This window comes from Sceloporus undulatus, chromosome 4, assembly GCF_019175285.1.
Source record: "Sceloporus undulatus isolate JIND9_A2432 ecotype Alabama chromosome 4, SceUnd_v1.1, whole genome shotgun sequence".
NCBI lineage: Eukaryota > Metazoa > Chordata > Lepidosauria > Squamata > Phrynosomatidae > Sceloporus > Sceloporus undulatus.
The window spans coordinates 27,355,618-27,378,267 of NC_056525.1; the positions used below are offsets into that span (position 1 = coordinate 27,355,618).

Consider the following 22,650-nt stretch of genomic DNA (forward strand, 5'->3'; position numbering starts at 1 on the left):
ATGGATCCTCAGGGGTTGTTTCAGGACAGGAGAAGAGCTTTAAATCCTGTCCAGTTCGTGTGTGCCAATGCTGCTATTTTATCTGGAATAGACCTGACTGTCAAAAGAGCACCTTTCTGTGGAAGTCTGTCTGAAAGAAGATGCAGCTGTTATCATTTGCCCATCCCATCTCTGAAGGAATCATAAAAATACCACCAGAAAGGCAGAGAAAAGGACACCCTGTCACATGTAAGACAAGAGAGATCTTGAGCTCGGATGTCTGACAGTAATCAGAGGCAGGCTTAGTTAGATCAAATGCTTATTTGTGACGATGCCAGTGGAAATTCTATATGTGTACGCAGAGGAATGAGGAAGAATGCTTCAAATCCTAAGTGCTGAAACCATCATTATTTGATTGCAATTCACTGCTGTGCCAAAGTGATTATAATAAATATGTATGGGCTCATTTCATACCCACAAAAATGCAAAAGCTTCGCAGAAATGGTCAGAACTGCACTTATGCAACTTGCTAGTCAATACACCGATTTTTCATAATTATAAAATATGCATTTTCTTAACATGAAATATGGCAATACTCTAGAAATCTAGATAATTATATAGGTGTAACAAAAAGTAAAAACAAGATACTGTGTCCCAGTGTCCCAATATGCCAGGCTCTGAAATTAAGTGGAGGTGTCCCCCAGGCCATTACATTGCTATTAATGTAATCACACTGCCTTTTGTTATTGTTATTATTCCTGGGTTTTTGCCAGTCCAAGATTCAAGAAGGCTTGCATAGGGTAAAAACAGATACATCTTTAAAATACAGGATTTTTTTTAAAAAAATCAACTAACAATAGAATTAAATGCAATTAAAAGTAAGACCATTAAAAAGAAAACAGCAAATAAACAGTAGAACACATTCTGTAAAGGTCCTTTTCACTAAGTAATCAGCCATCAAAGGCCTGCTGAAATGAAAAGCTTTGTACTTACCTATGAAAGAGTAGCAGGGAAAGGTGTCAATTTAACCTCCCTAGAAAGAAGTTCCAGGGCCTGGGAATTGCCACTGAAAAGGCCCTCTCCTGTGTTCCCACCCAAACTACCTGTGAAGGTGGTGGGACAAAGAGAAGGGTCTCTTCAAAAGAACTCAGAGCACCATTCTAGGCAAAACATGCTGGTGGTGAGTATGGCTGCATCTTCTAGACTATAGAAATAATGCAATTTCACACTGCTTTAATTACCATAGATCAATGCAACAGAATCCTGGAATCTGTAGTTTGTTGTGACACCAGAACTCTGACACTTAAGAAGGCCAAGTATTTCACAAAACTACAAATCCCAGAATTCCATAGGATTGAGCCATAGCAGTTAAAATGGTATCAACCTGTGTTATTTCTGCAGAGCAGATGCAGCCTATGCCTTTTAAAAGTGACAGGGCCTCTTTGTTTTTCCTTCCCATGAATGTAATCCAAGTGCACTCAAAACCAGATCTCCAGCAAGATCTCTCCTTGAAAAAATAACATTTAATCCAGCACCAAGTTTATACATGCCCTATATCTCTGTGATCCCAGTCAACGTAATCCAATTTAGGGTAAAGTAGTAGATTCATGATCATCTTGGGTAAAAATAAACCTGAGGATGGTGCACTGAATGAAAATTTCCACCACAGATCGAAAATAGACATGCTGGTTGATGAAGTTTGAGATTTATAGTCCCCAAAAGGTAACATTTTCAATCTTTTTTCCCACCTAGACACACTGAGGTATGGCAAAGTTATATATTAATCTGAAACACTAGATGATCCCACTATGCAATTCCCTATGCACTATGCAATGAAACTTATAGGCCCAAGCAAGCCCCAGAGGGATGAGGAGCAAAGATGCCACAAAAACCGGAGGCAATATCTAATCCCAGAGATGGGTAAAATCCCTCACTTCTCTTTTCTTATAGGATACTGAAGATTCTGTAGTAGAAATGTTACTGCAGGTATGTATTACAACCAATGTAGAAAATTACAGAAAATCTGTCAAGAAGCTGAATACTGAAAATACTGAAGACTGAAAATCTTTTCAAAGTCATCATAAGCTTTTGGCATATTCATTTTGCAGCTTACCTGAGAGGGAAATACCTTCTGCCAGTCCATAAGGAAGGTAAGCAAAGATAATCATCATTCCAAACTCCAGAGAAGGTGTTTTTCTTAAGTCAATATGCTTCAGCACGTCACTATCCAACAGTTAAGGAAAATGAGGTAAGGGAAAAGGAAATTTAAACAATCAGGAGGGGGCAAAACTAGAAGGCTTGGGGGCTCCTGGCTAAATATTCCTGAGTCACAAGCCACAAGCACTACTGTGTACACACTGTGTAATGTACAGTGAATTAATTATTCATATTTTATTGTAGCTTTCCTCAACATGACATCTTAAATAGTTTTTGGTTACAATTTTCATCAGCCCCAGTCATCATACTCAATGGGCAGAGATGGGGGTTGTACTCCAAAGCATCTGGAGGCTGCCATGCTGGGGGAAACTGTTGAATATATGCCACTTTTCAGGTGGAAAAGATGCTGCCATGTGGTGACATGTTAGCCTATTCACTTGTTTAAGAAGTAAGCTGAATCAACATACAAAGAGGGATATATGCTACCCCTACAACTCTTGGTCTCTAGTTTCATTATTCTCTAAATGTTAGCACAAGAGAGCTTGCATTACTTATGGATATTTTCTTCATGATTTGGGACTCGGTTTTTTTAAGAGTTACAGATTGCATGGAACCTATCCATACATAACCAAAGCCCTGTTTTGCAAACTCTTCCCTCTCCCTCCTGAAGACAAGGATACAACTGGAGATAGGGATTGCAGAGTTAATGGGCTTCCCTTTTCACATGTTCTTTCAACACCCTTCCACAGTTTGTGACTAGTATTACCTGTAATAAAACTTTAAAGGATGTTAAAAGAAGGATGAATACACTCTCCAGCCAGAAGTGTCCCTGATTATAAAACGACAAGAGGGACTCAAGTGGTATAACATTCTTAGCCCTATAAATAATTTTTCCCTGTTCATCTTGTGTCTCTTTAGCTCAAAGTCTACAAAATCACACAGAAAGCAATGCTGTGCAAGTTAGGTTTTTTAAAGCTCATCCTTCTGAAAATGGTTTAGGTAACCTGGTAGATAGCAACAACAAAGATGCCTGCAACACTACAGTTTTGGGTTGGGGCACTGATTAACAGTTATTAGCAATGATTATCTCTGAAAAGACTACTGGTATTTTCTAAAGCAAGAGTGGGTAATATGTGGCCCTCCAAATGTTACTGCACTCCCACAAATCCTCACCACCAGTTATGCTGTCTATGGCTGATAGGAGTTGCTTTCCAATATCTGGCAGTTCATAGTTTTCATAGACCTGCATTCCAACATCTGGCGGTTCACATGTTGGTGCAGATTTTCTAGAGCAGGAGTAGACAACTACTGCCTGTTCTAGAGACTAAGGCAGCAGGCAATTTCCCCAATTATAAATGTTGTCCTTGCTGATTTTAAATAGCAAGTATGTTTCTATACTGCTTACCAGTGAACTAGCAATAACTAGTATAACAAGCTGGGTACTCATTTTACTGACCTATGAAATGATGGAAGGCTGAGTGGACCTTGGAGCCCTGCCTGGGATCAAACTCACAACCTTGTGGCTGCAGTACAGGCATTTAAATATTCACAACCTTGTGGCTGCAGAACTGGTATTGCCACCAGGGCTCCCTATCATGTTTAAAATGCTTGAGTACAATTTGATACAAATACATTTTCACCTTTATGTGAACAATACTGTCAAACTGAGATGCAGATATATGAAAAGGACATACAATGAGGGAAGATGTAGGGAAATTGTGATTAAGAAAGTGGAAGGTAAAATGGGATATGAAGAAGTAAAAATATAATTAATGATATTTTCCATATCTCCAAAATGGATTGTTAATTTAAGTGAAATGTATTTCCTCTGAGTGTCTGATCGAGGGGGGAGGGAGGCATATTATGAATTATGGATCATACAATTTGTATTATGTACTACATAAATAATAAAGTTTAAATTTAAAAAAAAACAATGAGGGAAGATGTTGTATCTATGTTTATAAATTTGGGTTCTAAATCTGACACTGATTTTTCAGTTTATGGTTGTTTTTTTCTATTTCGTGTTCAAGACTAATGATATACAAGACATGTACAGTGCCTGTAGGAAATCTGGCTAGTCTTATCAAAATCAGCCTTGGCTCCTTTGGAAATTTTTCAAATGATTTTGCCTGAAGAACATCCCAAATTCATTCAAATTCGCATTTTGCTTTATGTGACATTTCTGAGATAAATGTACTCAAGCTATAATTTACTTATTCATACTACAGTCGGCCCTTCTTATACACGGATTTTTTATACACGGATTCAAGCATACACGGTTTGAAAATGTTCCAAAAAAGTATAAATTTACCTTGATTTTCCATTTTTTATGAGGGACACCATTTTGCTATGTTATTATATTTAATGGGACTTGAGCATACACGGATTTTGTTATACACGGGGGATCTTGGAACCAAACCCCAGCGTATAACAAGGGTCCACTGTATTCACCTTTTTAAACACCATTAAAAACATGAAACACAGAATATTTTTCTATTTAAGCAAATAGAGAATCACAAATCCACAAAGATGGAAGATGACTCTCTATGGACCATTTTTCTAGAGCTGAGAAAGATGAGTTTGTTGGGTTGCAGCCCCCAGAAATTATTATCCACAAAAGTAACTTTTCCAATCTCTGTTACAGTCTAACCCTGCTTGGTCAACTCCACCTGGATTTAACAACCAATTCCACCTGGATATGTGTTCAAAACCTTCTTTTGGAACTCTAAAAATGGGAAGGCAGCTCAATATTTAATCTAAAAAATGTTTTTCTAAACTTAAAACACTGCTTTCTACACTGTCTCCAGCACATGGACTAAACATGTGTTCTTCCCTTATGAAAACATCTGAAATCTCTAAGATGAGGATTGTACTCCTGGGAGTGTTTATCTAAAGAAAACAGGAAAAAATAGGTCTATCAGCAATGAAGTTTCTCATACAAACTCCCAGTGTCTGACATGACTGTAGATAAAGGGGTAAAATATCCTCACACAACATGGCAATGTCACTTATGAATTTTAGAAATAACATTAGCAATGAATAAGTGACTACATTAAATAGATATAAAAATATTTTAAGTGTTATTTATATAGTGGGTCCTCTACATTCACTGGCATTAAGGGCACAGGGCCCCCATGAAAGTGGGGAAAAAGGAAATAAAAAACAACAACACTGGTTTGTTGTTGTTTCTTTTTACCAGAGAGAACACATCTCTAGGAATCTCTAGGTCCTCCTAGAGCAACTCTATGGACAGCATCAACTGGAACTTCACCACAGAATCATGTTGGAGGACCTAATGCCTAGAGAAGTGTTTTCTCTAGGAATCTCTAGGTCCTCCAGAGTGACTCTATGGTCATTGCTACAGAACCTAGAGATTCCTATAGAACAGGGGTAGGCAACCTTTTTGAGCCGGGGGCCAGGTTGTTGTCCCTCAGACAACTGGGGGGCCGAAGCCGGGGGGTGGAGCTTCACCCTCCGGGGGCGGAGCCACATGCCGGGGGTGGGGCTTCCACCCTCCAGGGGCGGAGCCACATGCCAGGGGTGGAGCTTCCACCCTCAAGGGCAGAGCCGCATGCTGGGGATGGAGCTTCCACCCTCCAGGGGCGGAGCCACATGCCAGGGGTGGAGCTTCCACTCTACGGGGCGGAGCTTCCACCGAAGCATCATCATCATCATCATCACCACCTCCACTACTATCATTGTTACAGCAGACCTTTCAGCAATAAATGCACCAAAAATACACAGAAATGCACTTTGAAAAGTCACATTCCTCCTCCTCCTCCTCTTTCTCCTCCTCCTGCTTTCTCATTGAGAGGGGATTTTGCACAAAGAACACCCAGGGCAAGTAGTAATAATAATAAATAATACTAAGAATAAAGTTACAAGCAAGGAAATTACTAAAATGCAATGGAAAATAAACTGCAGCAAGCATGCACACAGTTTCAACCCATAAAATCCACAGGGTGCTGAGAGGGAATTTTGCACATAGAACACCCAGCTAACCCCCTCCCCCAATGAACCAACCTCTTGCCTCGCTGCTGCTCTGGCTCCCTGGCTCCCTTTCTCCCTCGCTCTGCACTCCTTCTGCTTCCTCCTCTTCCTTTCCCTGCTCTTAGGAAGGAGGAGGAGGAGGGCGGAGAGCAAGGTGGAGCCTGCTGCAGGCCTACTGCAGCTCCTGGAGCCCTGTTGGAGTGCTCCAGGGGCTGCATCAGGCCTCCTACATGGGCGCCAAAATGGCGGCCGAAATCTTGTGTGACCTTTGACATCCTGAGGTCACGAGAGACTTCGGCCGCCATTTTGAAAAACAAAATGGCGCCCGGAGCAGCGAAAAACGGGGAAAATCGGCGGCAAACGGCGGCAGGACTGCGCAGGGGCCGGTAGGAAGGCCTTGGCGGGCCGGATGGGCCGCAGGTTGCCTACCCCTGCTATAGAATCATAGAATTGGAACAGGCCACAAGGGCCATCCAGTCCAACCCCCTGCAGGAAATCACAATCAAAGCATCCCCGACAGATGGCCATCCAGTCTCTGTTTAAAGACCTCCAAGGAGAGAGACTCCACTACACTCCAAAGGAATGTGTTTCACTGTTGAACAGCCCTTACTGTCAGGAAGTTCCTCCTAATGTTGAGGTGGAATCTCTTTTCCTGTAGCTTGCATCCATTGCTCCAGGTCCTGTTCTCTGGAGCAGCAGGAAACAAGCTTGCTGCCTCCTCGATATGACATCCCTTCAAATATTTAAACTGGGCTATCATATCACCTCTTAACCTTCTCTTCTTCAGGCTAAACATCCCCAGCTCCCTAAGTCGTTCCTCTTAGGGCTTGGTTTCCAGACTCCTCATCATTTTAGTCACCCTCCTTTGGACATGCTCCAGTTTCTCAACATGCTTTTTGAATTGTGGTGCCCAGAACTGGACACAATATTCCAGGTGAGGCCAGACCAAAGCAGAATAGAGTGGCACTATTACTTCCCTTGATCTAGACACTATACTTTTATTGATGCAGCCTAAAATTGCATTGGCCTTTTTAGCTGCTGTATCACACTGTTGACTCATGTTCAACTTGTGCTCTACTTGGACTCCTAGATCCCTTTCACACGTAGTTTCATTCAGCCAGGTGTCCGTCAACTTATATCTGTGCATTTCATTTTTCCGCCCTAAGTGCAGTACCTTACATTTCTCCCTGTTCATTTTGTTAGCTTTGGCCTAGCTTTCTAGTCTATTCAGGTCATTTTGAATTTTGATCCTGTCCTCTGGAGTATTAGCTATCCCTCCTAATTTGGTGTCATCTGCAAATTTGATAAGTATGCCCCCAATTCTGTCATCCAAGTCATTGATAAATATGTTGAATAACACTGACCCCAGGACAGAGCCCTGTGGGACCCCACTGGTCGCTTCTCTCCAGAATGAAAAGGTGCCACTGTTGAGCACCCTTTGGGTTCGGCCAGTCAACCAATTACAAATCCATGTAACAGTTACCTTGTCTAGCCCACATTTTATCAGCTTGTTTGAAAGAATGTCATGGGGAACCTTGTCAAAGGTCTAGAGCAGGGGTAGGCAACCTGCGGCCCGCAGGCCGGATGCGGCCCGGCGAGGCCTTGGGACCGGCCCCAGCCCGGTCCTGCCGCCGATTGCCGCCCGGGGCCTTTGGCCTCTTGCGCGCAGGGGCAAGGGGGGCAATTGTCTATAGACGCCTCAGAAACATGCATTTATATTATCATTTTTTAAAAAATCAGCATTTTTTTTGTGTGTCCTCCAGTTTTTTTTTTAAAAAAGTGTCCACCATTTGAAAATGTTGTCCTACATTTGTCCCGGTTTATCTTTTTATTTAAATTTTTTAAAAAAATTATTTAATTATTTATTTTTTGGCTTCGGCCCCCCAGTTGTCTGAGGGACAGCAACCCGGCCCCCGGCTCAAAACGGTTGCCTACACCTGGTCTAGAGAGAACATATCAATTAAATCTGTAAATAATCAAATCCATAAAAGTCAAAGCAGAAAATGTGGAGGGCTGACTGTATATGCAAAACAAATTGTCTGCTTTGCTCACATTTGCTCTAGGTCAATCTTCTTGAGCCTGGTAATCTCCAGGTATTTTGGAATAATTTTTCTTTATCTCTGATTATTAGCCAAGCTGGGTGGGGCTCATGCAGGTTGTAGTTTAAAATGTCTCTAAGGAGCCTAGCTGAGGAAGGCTGCTCTAGATTTCCTCCATTAAACATATATTTCATCAGATGGGACTCAAATGAGTCTCAATTCAAAATTATTTTGGGGAAAAGGTGGAATATAAATCCAATACATAAATAATATTTTCCCCAAAACAATAAAAGCAGAAAAAATTGAAGTGGCTTAGCTTTTACTCTCACGTTACAATATAAGTAGCTAAGCTTCATCTGTACGTAGTGTTATTAATGTGCTATGTAACGACTCTGAACTTCTATAATGTATGGGTACTTACAATTAGAAGATTTAGACTAAAAATTATTATAATCATGGAATCTTCTAGAAAGGTAGTTTAAGATTCATAAGTTGGAAACCTTTAGGTAAAGAAAAGGCAGAGAAAATAGAGAAAAATACCACGTCCTGTGTTCTCTCTATGTGCCAGGGATTCCCTTCTTTTCTGGGGAAGGTTTGGCCTTTTTCTTTGGGTATAAACATCCCCTGCTTATTCAAAAGGCTAGGGACCAGAGCACTATACAGCAATATTCATAATGGCACATAATAGTTCTGTATTTTAATGATTTCCGCTTTTTACATTGCTGTGGTCCCTAATCTGTTGAATAATATGAAGACACCTGTAATGCAATCTGTCCTGCAGCAGCATTTAACAAAAAAGTTCTCTTCAGTTATCTGCTGTATTTTTGATTGGCTACATTCAAAGACTGGTCACATTGGGGACCTCTGTTTTAAACCAAACAATTGTTCCATCGTACAGGAGTGGAATACCCCTTTTAAAATGTTTTAAATTCCCATTTGGCATTGAGGAAGAACATCAGAGGCTCTGTGGGGACTGCAAAAACTGCTGTGGAGCTTAAATGTGGCCCATGGACCACATTTTCCCCACCCCTGCTGTAAAATGACATAACCAAGCTGTAGGTTTGCTACTCCCAATCTAGGTTTGCCACTCCCTTTGCATTGCCAGAGAAATCCACAACATGGCAGTGTAATACATTAGATTTTGGTTTATTAATGTTATAGGGTGGGCAAACGTGTAAAGAGAACCACTGTAACTCCAATTGCAATCCCAGTGGATGAGCCTTTCAGATTTTTAACACCAGCTTCAGCTAGTGCGGAAAGTCAGGGACATTCAGTTTGATATAAATCTATACTGAATGAGAATCAGTCTCAACCATTGGGTATATTTTTGGTATGGGTGTTGTTTCTAGCATTCAGTATTAAACCCCCAAGGTTAAAAAATCTAATTTGTTTACTGAATGCTTTTTACATATGAGAACTGGAGCATATGCTAACAAAGGACCCATTACTGAAAATGGAATTAATGTACTGTATTAGAACTACAGCAAACAATTAGCATAATTTATAATCCTCCATTAGCATGTAAGATGAGCTATTACACAGTAACCTAAGCATTAATGAGAGTAATGTATGAAGGCAACAGTTTTATGTAAGTCTCAAATTGCTGCCCACAAGCACTGCTGTTATTAAAAGAGAAGAGAGGGAATAGAATGCTCAAACCAAAAAGCCTTCTGTTTTAAAAAGATCATCTCCCTAATAAACACAACTGAGAGTCATTATTAAAATGGAACAGGGCATTTGTTTATGCATGTGCATTACTTTCCCTAAAACCAAAGGATATTAATGCAGAAATAAGGCCAGTCAGAGTCCCTAGTGCAGCAGAACCAAAGAACATCTTCAGAAAGTAGCCCAGAGCCTGGAGAAAGGTTTGCCATCCACTTACATCTGATGTATGTTCTCTTGTTAAACCTTCTGCTGTGCTGGGAACAATTTTTTTTAAAAAAAGACAACGAGTGAAGTTACACATTTGAATCATAAGACTTGCAAGCACCACATTTTAAAAAAAGAAACCATCTCATGAGCCTACATTTCTTTGTTGAAACTGCTCTTAAAATGCTTTTACTGTGATATAACAAGTGGAATGTCAAAAGACATTAAATCAAGCGCTGAGTGCAATTTCCCCACAGGGAAACACAGCTCTGCTAAAAATCTGGAAATCAAGCCTTGTTTTTGTGAGGGTCTTAGCTATGGGACAAAAGAAGCCACGATGATGCCTGCTGCAGCAAAAGAAATGAAATCCTTCTAACAGCAAAAAGGAGACACCAATTTTAATGATAAATGATGGAGAGGGGAAGGTTGAAAGAGATGCAAGTTTGAACTAGCTTCTGCTCCCCAAGAGTCAAAAATATATTACCATAAGAACAAGGTGTTACTTGTCAAGGCATGTGAGAAAATGGAAGGGAGGGAAATAGCTTTTCTTGTGTAAGCAGGTGGGAAAGCAGATGGGTAGATCAGGACACTGGGTAAATATGAACCAAAAGGGTGGGGTCTCTGGAAACATAAAGCAAAAATTATTGGCTCCTATTGATAAGGATACTTCAGGGTATTTACACAGGGCTGCTACTTCTTCAATATCTAATTTCTGTAGGATCTAGGTCATACATCCAATATATTAGTGAAAGGGTGACAATTCCCCTTTTGCAGAGGAAAATAATCACAACAGTAAAAACACTCATTTGTGTAAATATATGCAACCTGGGGGAAGGGGGGTTCATTTTCTTCTACCATTGCAGTGTCAGGCTATTGCCAAGCAAAAATGTTCTGGTTGATGAAGGACCTCTTGGGACTGAGCTGAGGGGTGAGATTTAGCTTTGGTCACTTGCTTTGATGTATTTGGTAAGCATTTTCAAGATTTTTTTAAAATTAAGACTTCATGCCACCTTCCTATTTTCCCACCTGCTTACACAAGAAAAGCTATTTATAAAAAAATAAAATATAAAACTTTTATTTATATACCGCCTTTCCTTCTGATCAAAGCGGTTTACATCATTAAAACTCTATGATCCAAGTCATAGTACAATATATCAAGCAATGCATACAATTCCAAAATACAATCAAAATTTTTAAAAACATATATAACAACAGTCGGGCATTGGATAAAAAACTTCATCCATTATTTCCCTCCCTGGCAGTATTTGAGGATGCATCCAAATTACCATCTAGCAAGGCTTCTTGGAATCAGTTTCAGTTGGTGTGGCCTGATTACATGGACAAGACACTTGTATCAGTACTCTCCTCTACATATAAGCTTGAACTTTGTTTATTGTGGCTTCTCCAAAAGAAAACTGAATGTCAGTGTGTTGAGGCAAATGCCTTATGTTGGGAGAAACTGTTACTTGGGGAGGCAGGCTGCATCCTCTCCTGAAGAGGACCTCCAGAGGCATGTAAGCATTACCATAGAATCACAAAATCATAGAGTTGGAAGAGACCACAAGGGCCATCCAGTCCACCCCCTGCTATGCAATCAAAACACCCCTGACAGATGGTCAAAGAAAGAGACTTCACCACTCTCTGGAGAAATGTGTTCCACTGTTGAACAGCTCTTATTGTCAGGAAATTCCTCCTAATTTAACCATACTGCCACCCCTTTGCTAACATCCCTTCTGGACAATGTGCTCAAGAGTGTTATAGATGGGCAGTTTTAGCTGCTCTTAGAAGAAACAATTTATCTGGATTCATTTCAGTCAAGTTTCAGGCCAAGTTGTGGAACCAAAAATAGCATGGTTGCCTTGATGGATAACTGTTCTCGGGCAGATATGAGACAATGACACCCAATCAATCTTCCTGAATCTCTTGGAGGCTTTTGATACTATAAGCCATTGTATCCTATTGAACCAGTTCAATGAGATGGAATTATGAGGCATTATGCTATGAAAGTTCTATTCCTACCTGCATAGCTGGTTACATGGAGTGGCACTGGGCAACTTCTGTACAGCCCCATGGTTGTTAGGCCATAGACTACTTACATAATTCCATTCTATCCCCAGGTTGTTAAATATCCAAATGATGCTACTGAGTAAGGTCACCAGAAACTTTGATGCTATCAATATGTTGAAAGCACCCACTTCTATTTCTCTTTGCCATCAAGGGTAAGAGGGATGTTGTTCAGGGGCTGAACTGGATGCTATAATGTTGGCTAATGGTCAATAACTGAATCTGAATCTGACCCAGATGGGGGATTTGAGGACTGAGAATGAAGATCTGAGAATCTGGTAAGGGACTGCCCTGAATGTGATTGTACTTCAGCGAAGGGGTAGGTGCATAGCCTGAGACATATAGCTGCAAAATACATGCATTTCCCACATCCACACTCTAATTAAGGTTTCTAAAAATGTAAGGCAAGAAGAAACTTTTAGGAGGATCTTCAACTAAAACTGGCAAAAAAGGCCACAGACTTGCCAATCTGAATACACTTACTTTGTTAGCACAATTGAGACTGCATCATTGAGCATACTTTCCCCAAAGACCAACATGTTAAGTACAGGATCTACATTAAGAGCATTGAAGATAGCAATAGTAGCTACTGGATCAACAGCAGATATCAAGGAACCAAAGGCAAAACTGTAAGAAAATAAAAAGAAAGTGTTGACCTAAGCATGGAAATAATTACACACATTATTACATCCACTCACTGCTTCGACCATATCTCTCCTTTATTGTCATCCCTTCACTGGCTCCCCCTCCCTTTCTGTATTCAGTATAAGCTTCTGTTGTTGACTTTTAAAGCCCTGCATGGACTGGCCCCTCCTTATTTATCAGACCTTCTTTCTCCTCACCTTCCCACTGTGCCCTCCATTCTGGTAGTCTGCTGTCTCAGCCTAAGATTTTCACTGCCCTGTCCCGGCTTCATCCCTCTTCACTTGTTGCCCCTCATGCCTGGAACCTCCTTCCCCCAAGATCACAGCTCCTCACTTCTTTGACTAGTTTCATAACTGAGTTGAAGACCATCCTGTTCAGGGAAGCGTTCCCAGGCATTGCGTGATTGTTATTTGATGTTTTTAATTTGTTGCCTGCCTTATTTTATTGAACCTTTTCCTATATTATTATGTATTATTTTCTATGTATGATGCTATTATTTCGTAGAATGTACGCCATTATTTTTATCTATTTTACTAATTGTATGTATTGCACTGTGTAAATCTACAGCACTATATAAATAATAATATTTGTTGCTGTATATGTGGTAACATTCTAACATGCATTAAAAAAATCAGTTTTGACTTTTCAGTCAAGAACAAAATGCTACCAAGACACACTTAAGCACCATTCTCATTCTTCTCCCCCCTGTTTTTGGCATGCTTGTTTCTAAACAACGTTCTAGTTACAGTGTGCCTGCGCCATACACGGACACACTATATGCAGCTTCAGGCTTATGCTGAAGCTGCGTGACAATTTAAAAAATGGTATGTGCACCCGTGGTGCATGTGATGCCCTGTGCTACAAGCATATGTGGATTTGCTCTCATGCAGGGAGATCCGGAACGGATCCCCCGCATAAGGGAAGGCCCATTGTAGATTATAAATAAAATGTTGCTGTTAACTGCCCTCAAGCTGATCTTGACCCATGGCTGCCCTGTGGATGAGGCATCTCCACTACTGTCCTCAGTTCTTGGAGACTCATGCCCACAGCCTCCTTGATGGAGTACATCCACCTAGCATGTGGTCTTCCTCTCTTTCTCTTTCCTTTCACTTTTCCTATTATGATCTTGTCTAATGAGACGTGTCTTCTCGTGGCCAAAGCATGACCATTTCAGTTTAGTCATCTTGGTTTCCTCTAACTATACCCTTGCCTTCATTGCCCATTTATTTACCTCAGATCTTTTTTACTTCCATGTGAACAGGAATAAGGAACTTTGCCTGTGTGTTTCCTTAGTTTGTATCAGTTTGACTTGACTTGTTTCTAAATAATTTTTTAAAAATAATTTGGATAAAGGTACTGATGTTAGAGAATGAGTACGCAGAGAGATCTTGTAGCACCTTTGAGACTAACTGAAAGAAAGAAATTGGCAGCATGAGCTTTCATAGACTTTGGTCTACTTCCTCAAATGCATTTGGTGAATGGTTTGGGATGCAAGTAAAGCATTTTTGAAAGAATGTTTCAATACAGTACAGTCGGCCCTTGGTATCTGTGAGGGATTTGTTCCAGACCCCCTCACGAATACCATAATCTGCAGATGCTCAAGCCCATATGGTCCCCAATGGTGGTGCATGCACGTGGCCACGTTGCCATTAAGGACAGCCCCCATTGTCCCATGGTGGTGTGTGCATGTCACCACGCCGCCACTGGGGGAATGCAACCTAATGGTGGCATGGCCACGTGCAAACAGGAGCTATCCCTAATTGTGGAATGGCCACATGTATGTGCTACCATTGGGCTTGCTGTCTGTGGATGTTTGGATCTACAGATGGAAAGCCTGCAGATACTGAGGGCCGACTGTAATGATTTGAAAAGAAGGGGCAAGAGAAGATTCAACTGATTCTGGATGAGGGACAATAGAATGGGGAATAATTTTTAAAAGTCTCCCTCAAAGTCTTTACTTAATAATCAAACTAAGATCGTACAGAGACAATTATCAATGGTGGTCAAGATGGAAAGAAAGCTGATGTATGAAAAACAAAATAATTTTAAATTTTCAAACAAGCCAGGAGACTACTAGCATATAAACTATGAAAAGAGAGAGAAAAGAAAATTATTCTAAAATCTGATGGGCAAAGTAAAAGAATTTGAGGACTTTTCATGATTTAAAATTAACAAACTAAAAATAGTGATGTTGACTAAATATATGAAAACATTTGATTAAAGAGATGATGGAGAAAACTGGCTTTAAAATTGAAAAGATGATGAAATATTAAGGTATTACAATGACAATGTTAAAAATTGGAATTTTGTAATTGTGCTGGCCAAATGGCCGTAATAAAGTTGTTGTTGTTATTATTATTAACATTGATATACAATTAATGTTGTATATCATTTTCCCCTCTGGAACTAATGGATGAGCAACTAGAAAACAGCTAAGAAAGAATACTTCAGTATATGACCACAGTAACAAGATGATTATGTGCTCAGAAAAGAAAGAGCAATGTACTGCCTACAAATCAACAATGTTTATTAAAAATGAATAGTTTTGCAGACATAAATTTTCTACTTTGATTACAGAAACATTGTTAGTAATTCATTTGAAGGACTGGAAATTCTTGATGAATTTTTTGGGAAGTAATGAAGGGGACATGATGACCATTGTTTTTGAAAATTAATTTTGAGTTAAAGAACAACATGAAGTGTAACATCTAGTTTACAGAGTGAGGTAGAATTTATGAAAATTATACCTGCAACAATTATAATCTGACGTCATTCTTTTCCAAATCTAGTAGTGTATCTTGTAGGTTTGTTTCCTCTTTTCTTGATTCTGTTGCATGTGTGTGTCTTTTTAGAAGTTTTATTTTTTAAAAAATTCTATTAAACAACCCAACTAGCCACCATCTTCACCATCTTCAAAGCCCAGTCAAGAACTAAGAACCTAAACCACAGTCAGAATAAAATATAACCAGTGTGGCCACTGCAGCCTTTTAGAGGATGTTGGGTACAAACAACAGATAATTATACATTATAAGCTAAAAGCTTACCTGTCAGTCATGTTGAGTTTATAAATCACATCAGCCTAGATATAAAGAAAACATAAGGCATTTTCAATTAACTATTATTATTTTACAGTTGCAAATCCCATTACAGAAGCAAAGGTCCTATTGCAGGGAACTATTAACATTTCCAACAAGCTGGAGATATGTAGGATTGCAAGGAAACATCTTCCTTGAATTGCAAATGGGCACTAAATTTCCTTGACTTTGATAATCTACCAATGACTGAATGGCCAAAGGGGGAGGTGCCACCCTTCAGATAGCCCTCCCTATCATCTGAACCAAGACGAGAAACAGAAAATGCAGGCCTATGACTAACATTTTCAATTTTTTTCTCCTGTTTGCCTAATGACAAAGCCAGTGTGATTCAAAAGCTTGGAACATGTAATTGTACATTTTGGTTGACCGAATAAAGGTATCAATGTTTGGATGTTATACAGTTTCCAGCTGAGCTTACATATCCTAACTAATGTAATACATTGTCACCAAAGTATCAAAAGAGGCTTTCATGAAAATTGAAGACATGTGTTAGGATGAGAGGGTACCAAAAAGCCTTCCTAATCCTACAGCCATTTATTTACAGTTCAATGAAATACAAAATAAACAGACCAGCCTGCTATACAAATTTCATTTTTTACATCAAGAGAGAGGAACATTTGGACATCCAGTAGTTTGGGTATACAACTTCTACCATTGGTCATGCTGGCTAGGCCAAAACCTTTGGAGTGTCAGAAGTTAGCCAATCCCATTTTACAGGACCAGATATGGTATCAGAGAAGAGGTGGGCAAACTCTGAAGGTTTGTGGCCAGCTTTCATTTCCCAGGAACCACTTAAGAGCACACCATCCCCCTTCACAAAAATATCCCAGAGGTGGCTGGAAAATCCACTTCCACTTTGAAGGGAGAAAAAAGCTGGGGAGGGGGGAGGCATGGTGGATGCCAAAAATCTTTGGGGGAGAGAATTGGGGGGGGGGGGGGGTGGGAGGGGGGGCCAGTTTACCTCCCAGCCCCACCAGCAAGGAGTAACACTACTGTATTAGAGATTAAAATAGATATTCAAACACATCACACAAATGTATTACAATATTTAAATCAGTGCTATACTCAAGACTTCCTTTCAGAAAACAGATCAAAATGCAACATGACACAAACTCTGGAGGAAAGTAACACTATTAGAAATCAACAATGGATCAGGTATAGGCACGTGGAGAATAAGTTCACTTGTAACACTGTACTGAGTAGGGAGCAAAGGCCTGGTGCTCTCTTGAATTTAAGACATGATTGTTAAATGTTATACATTGATTTGACACATTTGGAGCTAAATAAGACAAGATACAAGAGTTCATGGGTTGAATTGGCAGGCAAAGGAAAAGCAGATGGGTGGAAGCAGAGGGAGAGGGAATTTGATCAGAGTCACAATGCTAGGGAAAAGGAGATTAGGTCTTTTGCCCTGCACTATTTTCCACAACTAAACCTCTCCTCTTTTAAAATCATTATTTGTTTTAAAGAGGAACACAATTATTGACTGACTGACTGCACATTTTGATTTCACAATAATTAGAGTTCTCTGGCCAAAGTGGAACATGCCATGGTTACAACATGTTTGAATATCTGTAATGTGCTCTACATGGGGCTGCATTAAAAATGTGTATAGTTGATATCCAACATCACACAAGCAGATTTCTACTTCCCACCAAGACTTCCCCTTCTTCTCCCACTCCTAAATTTTCTCATAAGAATGGTTTCGCAATCCTGTGAGCCCTTTTGGTAATATCTATGGGATGCACAGGGACTTTCAGTAGGGAAACTGTTCTATTACTGGTGTCCATTTCTTCTTTGGACAGACAGTTGGATACAGCCCTCATCCAAACATGCATGTTGATGACATTTTAAAAAATCACAAACAGAATGCAGACATAGGACAAAACAAATCTAAACTGGACAATGGGAAACCGGGAGAAACCGAACTGATAGATTCATCTCTTTCTCTTGGTTCAGATTGTTCAAAATCACAAATGCTTGCATCTTCAACCACTCCTTCCCACAATCCTACTAAACCACACATCAGACCAATACAATATGCCATGGCAAACCCTGAAAATGCAGGCGCTCTCACCTGACCCAGAAAATAGATTCCTCCTCCAACAATGAAAGCTGAAATTGCTGTTCCAATCACAGAAAACAGGGTGATGGAGCCTATGTTCTGAAAGAAATTCCCCTATTAAGGAGAGCAGGAAAAAACAAGTAAAATGTGTTAAGATTTAATATGAGTCCAACATTACCTAGTAGCTCAGCCACAAAATGAACGTTGGCATCTGAACAAATGAAGTAATAATAAAATACAATTAATTTGAGAAATCCATAATTGAACATTTGTCTGCCATTGAGTAATTGCTGGTAAGCCATGCCTATTGAGGATCAACAGACAAGGCTTTCAGATCTCAGGGCACTGACTTGCAGACCTGGTGAGGCTCATCCTCTCTCTCTGTTGGCAGTTAATCACAGTGCAGACATTTTTCATTCTACTAATGAGAGCAAAAATAGATCTTGATGCCTTCCTCACCTTTTGGGTTTTATTTATTCCACTCTAACAAGAGATCTCTGGGCAGGAAAAGGATTTGTTTCAATGAAGGCAAAATAGATTGGAGGGGAAATATATGTCATTTTCCACCCCTGTCCAAGAAGTAATCTCTTTGCTTCCTTCCCTCAGATTAATACTTATTAGCAGTGGCATCACTAGGGAAGTGCAGCAAGTGAGGACCGCACCGGATGACACCCTGAAAGAGGGGTGATACCTGGCAGAATGCATCCCCACCTCCCTGCGATGTGCGATTGTATTCACGAGTAGAGTGGTGCATGGCAGTGAGAGAGAGGCCCCAGCGCACCCGCCTCACTGTTGCACACCATACTACTCATGAGTAGAGTGGCGTGCAGTAACAAAGAAGACTACCCAGTGCATCCCTCACCTGCCTGCTGCAGAGCGGCATGCGGCAGCAAGGTGGGGGGCATGCCCTTTTGGCCCTGCCCTCAGATGCCCCACCCCCTCTAGTACCACCGTTTCTGTTAAAGTAAAGTCCGGGAACATATCTACTTTATTAACTGCAGTATATCAGTATAGCTATAAAGGTTTTTTGCAACATCTCACCTTGTGTAATGAGTAACCAGATTCAAATATAATTGGTGGAAGTAAAAGAAGAAAAAACATATTGGGACGAAACATTTCTTCTTCCTGTAATATACAGCAAACAAAAGGAGGAGGAAGAGATTATGAAGTGTATGATAAAGGGAATAATTCCACAACCAAAACAAATAAACAAGTCTAAATCCATCCTCTTTGAAGTGTCTACCACTTCAAAGGAGGGAGGATTTTAAGAAGCAAAACTGCTGGCAAATGAATTTTGTATTCATCTGCCTCATTTCTCACCACATACAAAGAGGATTTGAGGATTGCAAACATCACTGGGATTACTCTTTAAATTGCTTTTCACCAAGTGGCTAAAAAAGGAAGCACTATTTGAATTGCTGTGTCCAGGTAAACAGTATGGGAAACATACTGTGCCAACAAAACACAGTTCACAAACTGAAGTACAACTGCAATGGATTTTATCCTTAACTGCCCCAGAACATGCATTTTTATGACAAAGATATTCAGCAGGTGGCTTCCACATGAACTTAAAATTCCTTTGAGGCCACAACAGGTGAAGGACATGACAGGCAAACTTCAAAACAGGGATGAATTTGGAAAAATCCATACTACTGATTCCTCGGGGTCTGAATCTGCTCTTCACAGAAAGCAAACAAAATTTGAAATGCTTGACTAGTTATTCTTAACCCACTCGTTCCATCCCCAGGCTTTATAAGCAATGAAACATCAGATACAAGCTCTTTCCAAACATTCAGTTACAACACCTACATTCAGTTGGGGATACCCATAGGCTTTATTTTTCATTTATTTATTATTTATTTAGGTATTTATATCCCGCCCTTCAGCCCTAATGGCGCTCAGGGCGGCTTACAATTATTATTTTTAATCATGAACTTGTATTCAGGAATTGCAATGAACTAATTTCACTGTTTGATCTAAAACTGAAGATTTCCCTTTCCCTGACAAATAACTAAAAAGTATTAACTAAGTCCTTAAAACTGTATAATCCAAACAGGAAAATTTCACAACCGCGCCCTCTGGGGCTGCACAGAACATAGAATTATCCAGGAAAAAGCTGCTTCCCATTTTCTGTGCCCCTGATTCAAGCTAGGAGAAACAGTTCCATGAAGCACACAGCTCACAACAGAAGAGAAGTGCTTCCTGTCAATTATAGGGAGTGGTAAAAGATCAATATAGGCTGAATTACCTTAAGGCCATTATCCTATGACTCTTAGCTAGTAATAAACCCCATTGTACTCAATCAGCTTTATTTCTGAGTGTACCTGTATAGGACTGTACTGTAAATGTCTGCAGAACTGTACTGTAAATGCATAGAAATCAGAAAACACTGCAATAGTACACTCTGACTTCAAGATAAAGAATGTGTTATGGAAGTCAAGATAGTCTTGCATTCAGGATTAGTTCTGCAGTCCTAAACAAGTAAACCTGATGTAGGAATCTATCAGAGATAGTCAATGGCAAGTAATTTGGTCAATAAAAGGAAAGTCAGAAAATGAGCTAGGAAAAGAATTAGGCAGATAGTCTCTAGTAAAACTGCAGATCAAGCACATTAACAGCTCTAGGTCAGGGTGGAAAGACATAAAAGTTCATGGGGAATCATAAATAGTATAGTAAGATATGAAGCTCAGAACCTCTAGATCGAACTCTCAGAACAAGTTACAGTCCGCCCTTGCTTTATGCGGGGGATCCGTTCCGGACTCCCCCACGTAAAGCAAATACCGCACACGCTCAAGCCCCATTTAACTGAATGGGGCTCGTGCATGCGGCAGTGCAGCGCGCGCCCCATTAGTCACAATGGGACGCGGCACCCCTTGTGCTCCTGCGTGGCTTTCACCGTATGCTGAAAACAGCGTATGACGCGGGCAGCTACATTTTCCCTTGAATATTGCAAATGTTAGATCTAGATATACCAGATGAAGCTTAAAAGCCACTTTATTGGGGGAGTTAACAATAATCTGTCTACCCAAGTGCTTGTTTCAGACAAATTAGTTTTGAACAGTCATTTGTAACATTTTTTAGAGCACGAAATCCATTTTTGAAATTGTACACACTGACTTCAGCAAACCATTTTATCAATTTCTCAAGCCTTTCTCTGTCTGTCTGTCTGTCTGTCTGTCTGTCTGTCTCTCTCTCTCTCTCTGTGTGTGTGTGTGTGTTTTTTGCCACTACAAGCATAAAATCTGTACTGGAAAAAATACAGGGATGAGGACTTTTAAAAAAAAACATAATATATAGTCTATTAAAATTGTGTTCATTATTACTTATGCCAGATAAATATCAAGCCTGTGAATTGCTGATTAATCTTTCGAACGATCTAGTCATACTTTAAAAAATCACCACCAATAACAACAGCTGGGTATTTCATATAACCGTCATGGGTGGGATACAGAACTAAGTACTGGACTGTGAGTCTTTATGGCTGAAGTCACCAGTAAATTTTTCCTGTCAAGTAAGGCACACAGGATGGGCCCAGTAACATCTGCAACGGTTCACTGCCAGTACCCAGTGCTGTTCCTCTCATTTCTTCCACAATAATAGTTGAGATAATTGTTGAGTTACTGATATTTTTTACAATTTTTATTTTATTTTGAAGTGATGGAAGATCTTTATAAACTCAAACTTGGACACTGGGGTTAAAGAAATATGGTTCTTCTAAAGGATTATCTTTTCCATTTTAAAATCAATTTTTATATTGGTTAATGACATTTAGAACAGCAATTGAAATGAGTGACACTGCCCAGAGAACTACAACTCTCTGCATTCTGAGATCATGAGTTTTAGATTCAATGGGACAAGTACAAAGGAAAGATTGTAATGTGTTATATTCTAACTTTACTGCTCCCCAACTTTGTGCTAAGTGGTCAGATGCAGGTAATTTGAAATCAAGCATAACTGAAATCAAGCCAATCATGAATTGTCTACAATAGTTCTGTTATAGAAAGAAAGAGCTACCATTTTTATTATTTCATAATGAAAGTTTTCTTGGGTTCCTTCTCAATCACCCTTTAAAACTTTACATAAACTCTGGTTTTGTACATATGAAGAACCGAGAACAGTCAGGGCAATTCCTAATCAGAATCATCATTCCCTGCATTTCTGACATTTTGGCCAAACGTGTGTATCCAAAACAGCAGTAACTACATACAAAGGAAAGTATCAGCAGACTCGTAAATTATTGTTTCAATTTTGAGGGGGAAAAACCTGAAGGGTTTTATATGCTCAGTGGCTACAGTCACTGTATTATAAGGAATAAATTATAATATTATAAAAGCTGGGAAACAGAATGATATTTTCTATAAAGGGTACTGCTGATTGAGGGAAGATTGAACAAGAATGCACCATTCTCCCTTTTTTGGTACACAGCTTGCTTCTATATAAAAGTAGTGAACTGAGGCACTGAGTTATGATTGTTATGTACCTACCAGTGTGTCTTCCTCAGCATTGAAGCCAAACTGTTATCTAGCTGGAAACACAGTAAGCATTTAACTTAGAGCAGTGGGTTGAAATTAGGGCAAATTAGTGTTTAATAAAGAATTAATCATAGCTATGTTTTAAATAAATGTTTCTAACATTTTGAGCCTGTAAATAGCATTGGACCACCTCTGTTCTTCTCACATGCTGGGCCTGAACAGACAGGCCAAAATAAAGCTTCTTTGGGTCACTTTGAAGATATGCTATTTAAATG

At 39.8% G+C, this 22,650-nt stretch overlaps 1 protein-coding gene across 7 annotated transcripts in view; it reads right to left on the reverse strand.

Moving 5' to 3' along the window:
* The window catches only part of SLC9A8 (solute carrier family 9 member A8), a 90,643-nt gene that overhangs the window by 31,677 nt on the left and 36,316 nt on the right, over positions 1-22,650 (reverse strand). For 6 of the 7 annotated variants that reach the window (XM_042462048.1, XM_042462047.1, XM_042462051.1 and 3 more), the window contains 6 exons: positions 18,945-19,028; positions 17,916-18,017; positions 15,788-15,822; positions 12,582-12,725; positions 9,946-10,084; positions 2,093-2,198 (listed from right to left, as the gene is read on the reverse strand). In XM_042462048.1, coding sequence (XP_042317982.1) covers positions 2,093-2,198; positions 9,946-10,084; positions 12,582-12,725; positions 15,788-15,822; positions 17,916-18,017; positions 18,945-19,028 — 610 coding nt within the window. Of the gene's footprint in view, positions 1-2,092; positions 2,203-9,945; positions 10,085-12,581; positions 12,726-15,787; positions 15,823-17,915; positions 18,018-18,944; positions 19,029-22,650 lie in introns of all 7 variants that reach the window. The other variant, XM_042462050.1, reaches the window with a different exon arrangement.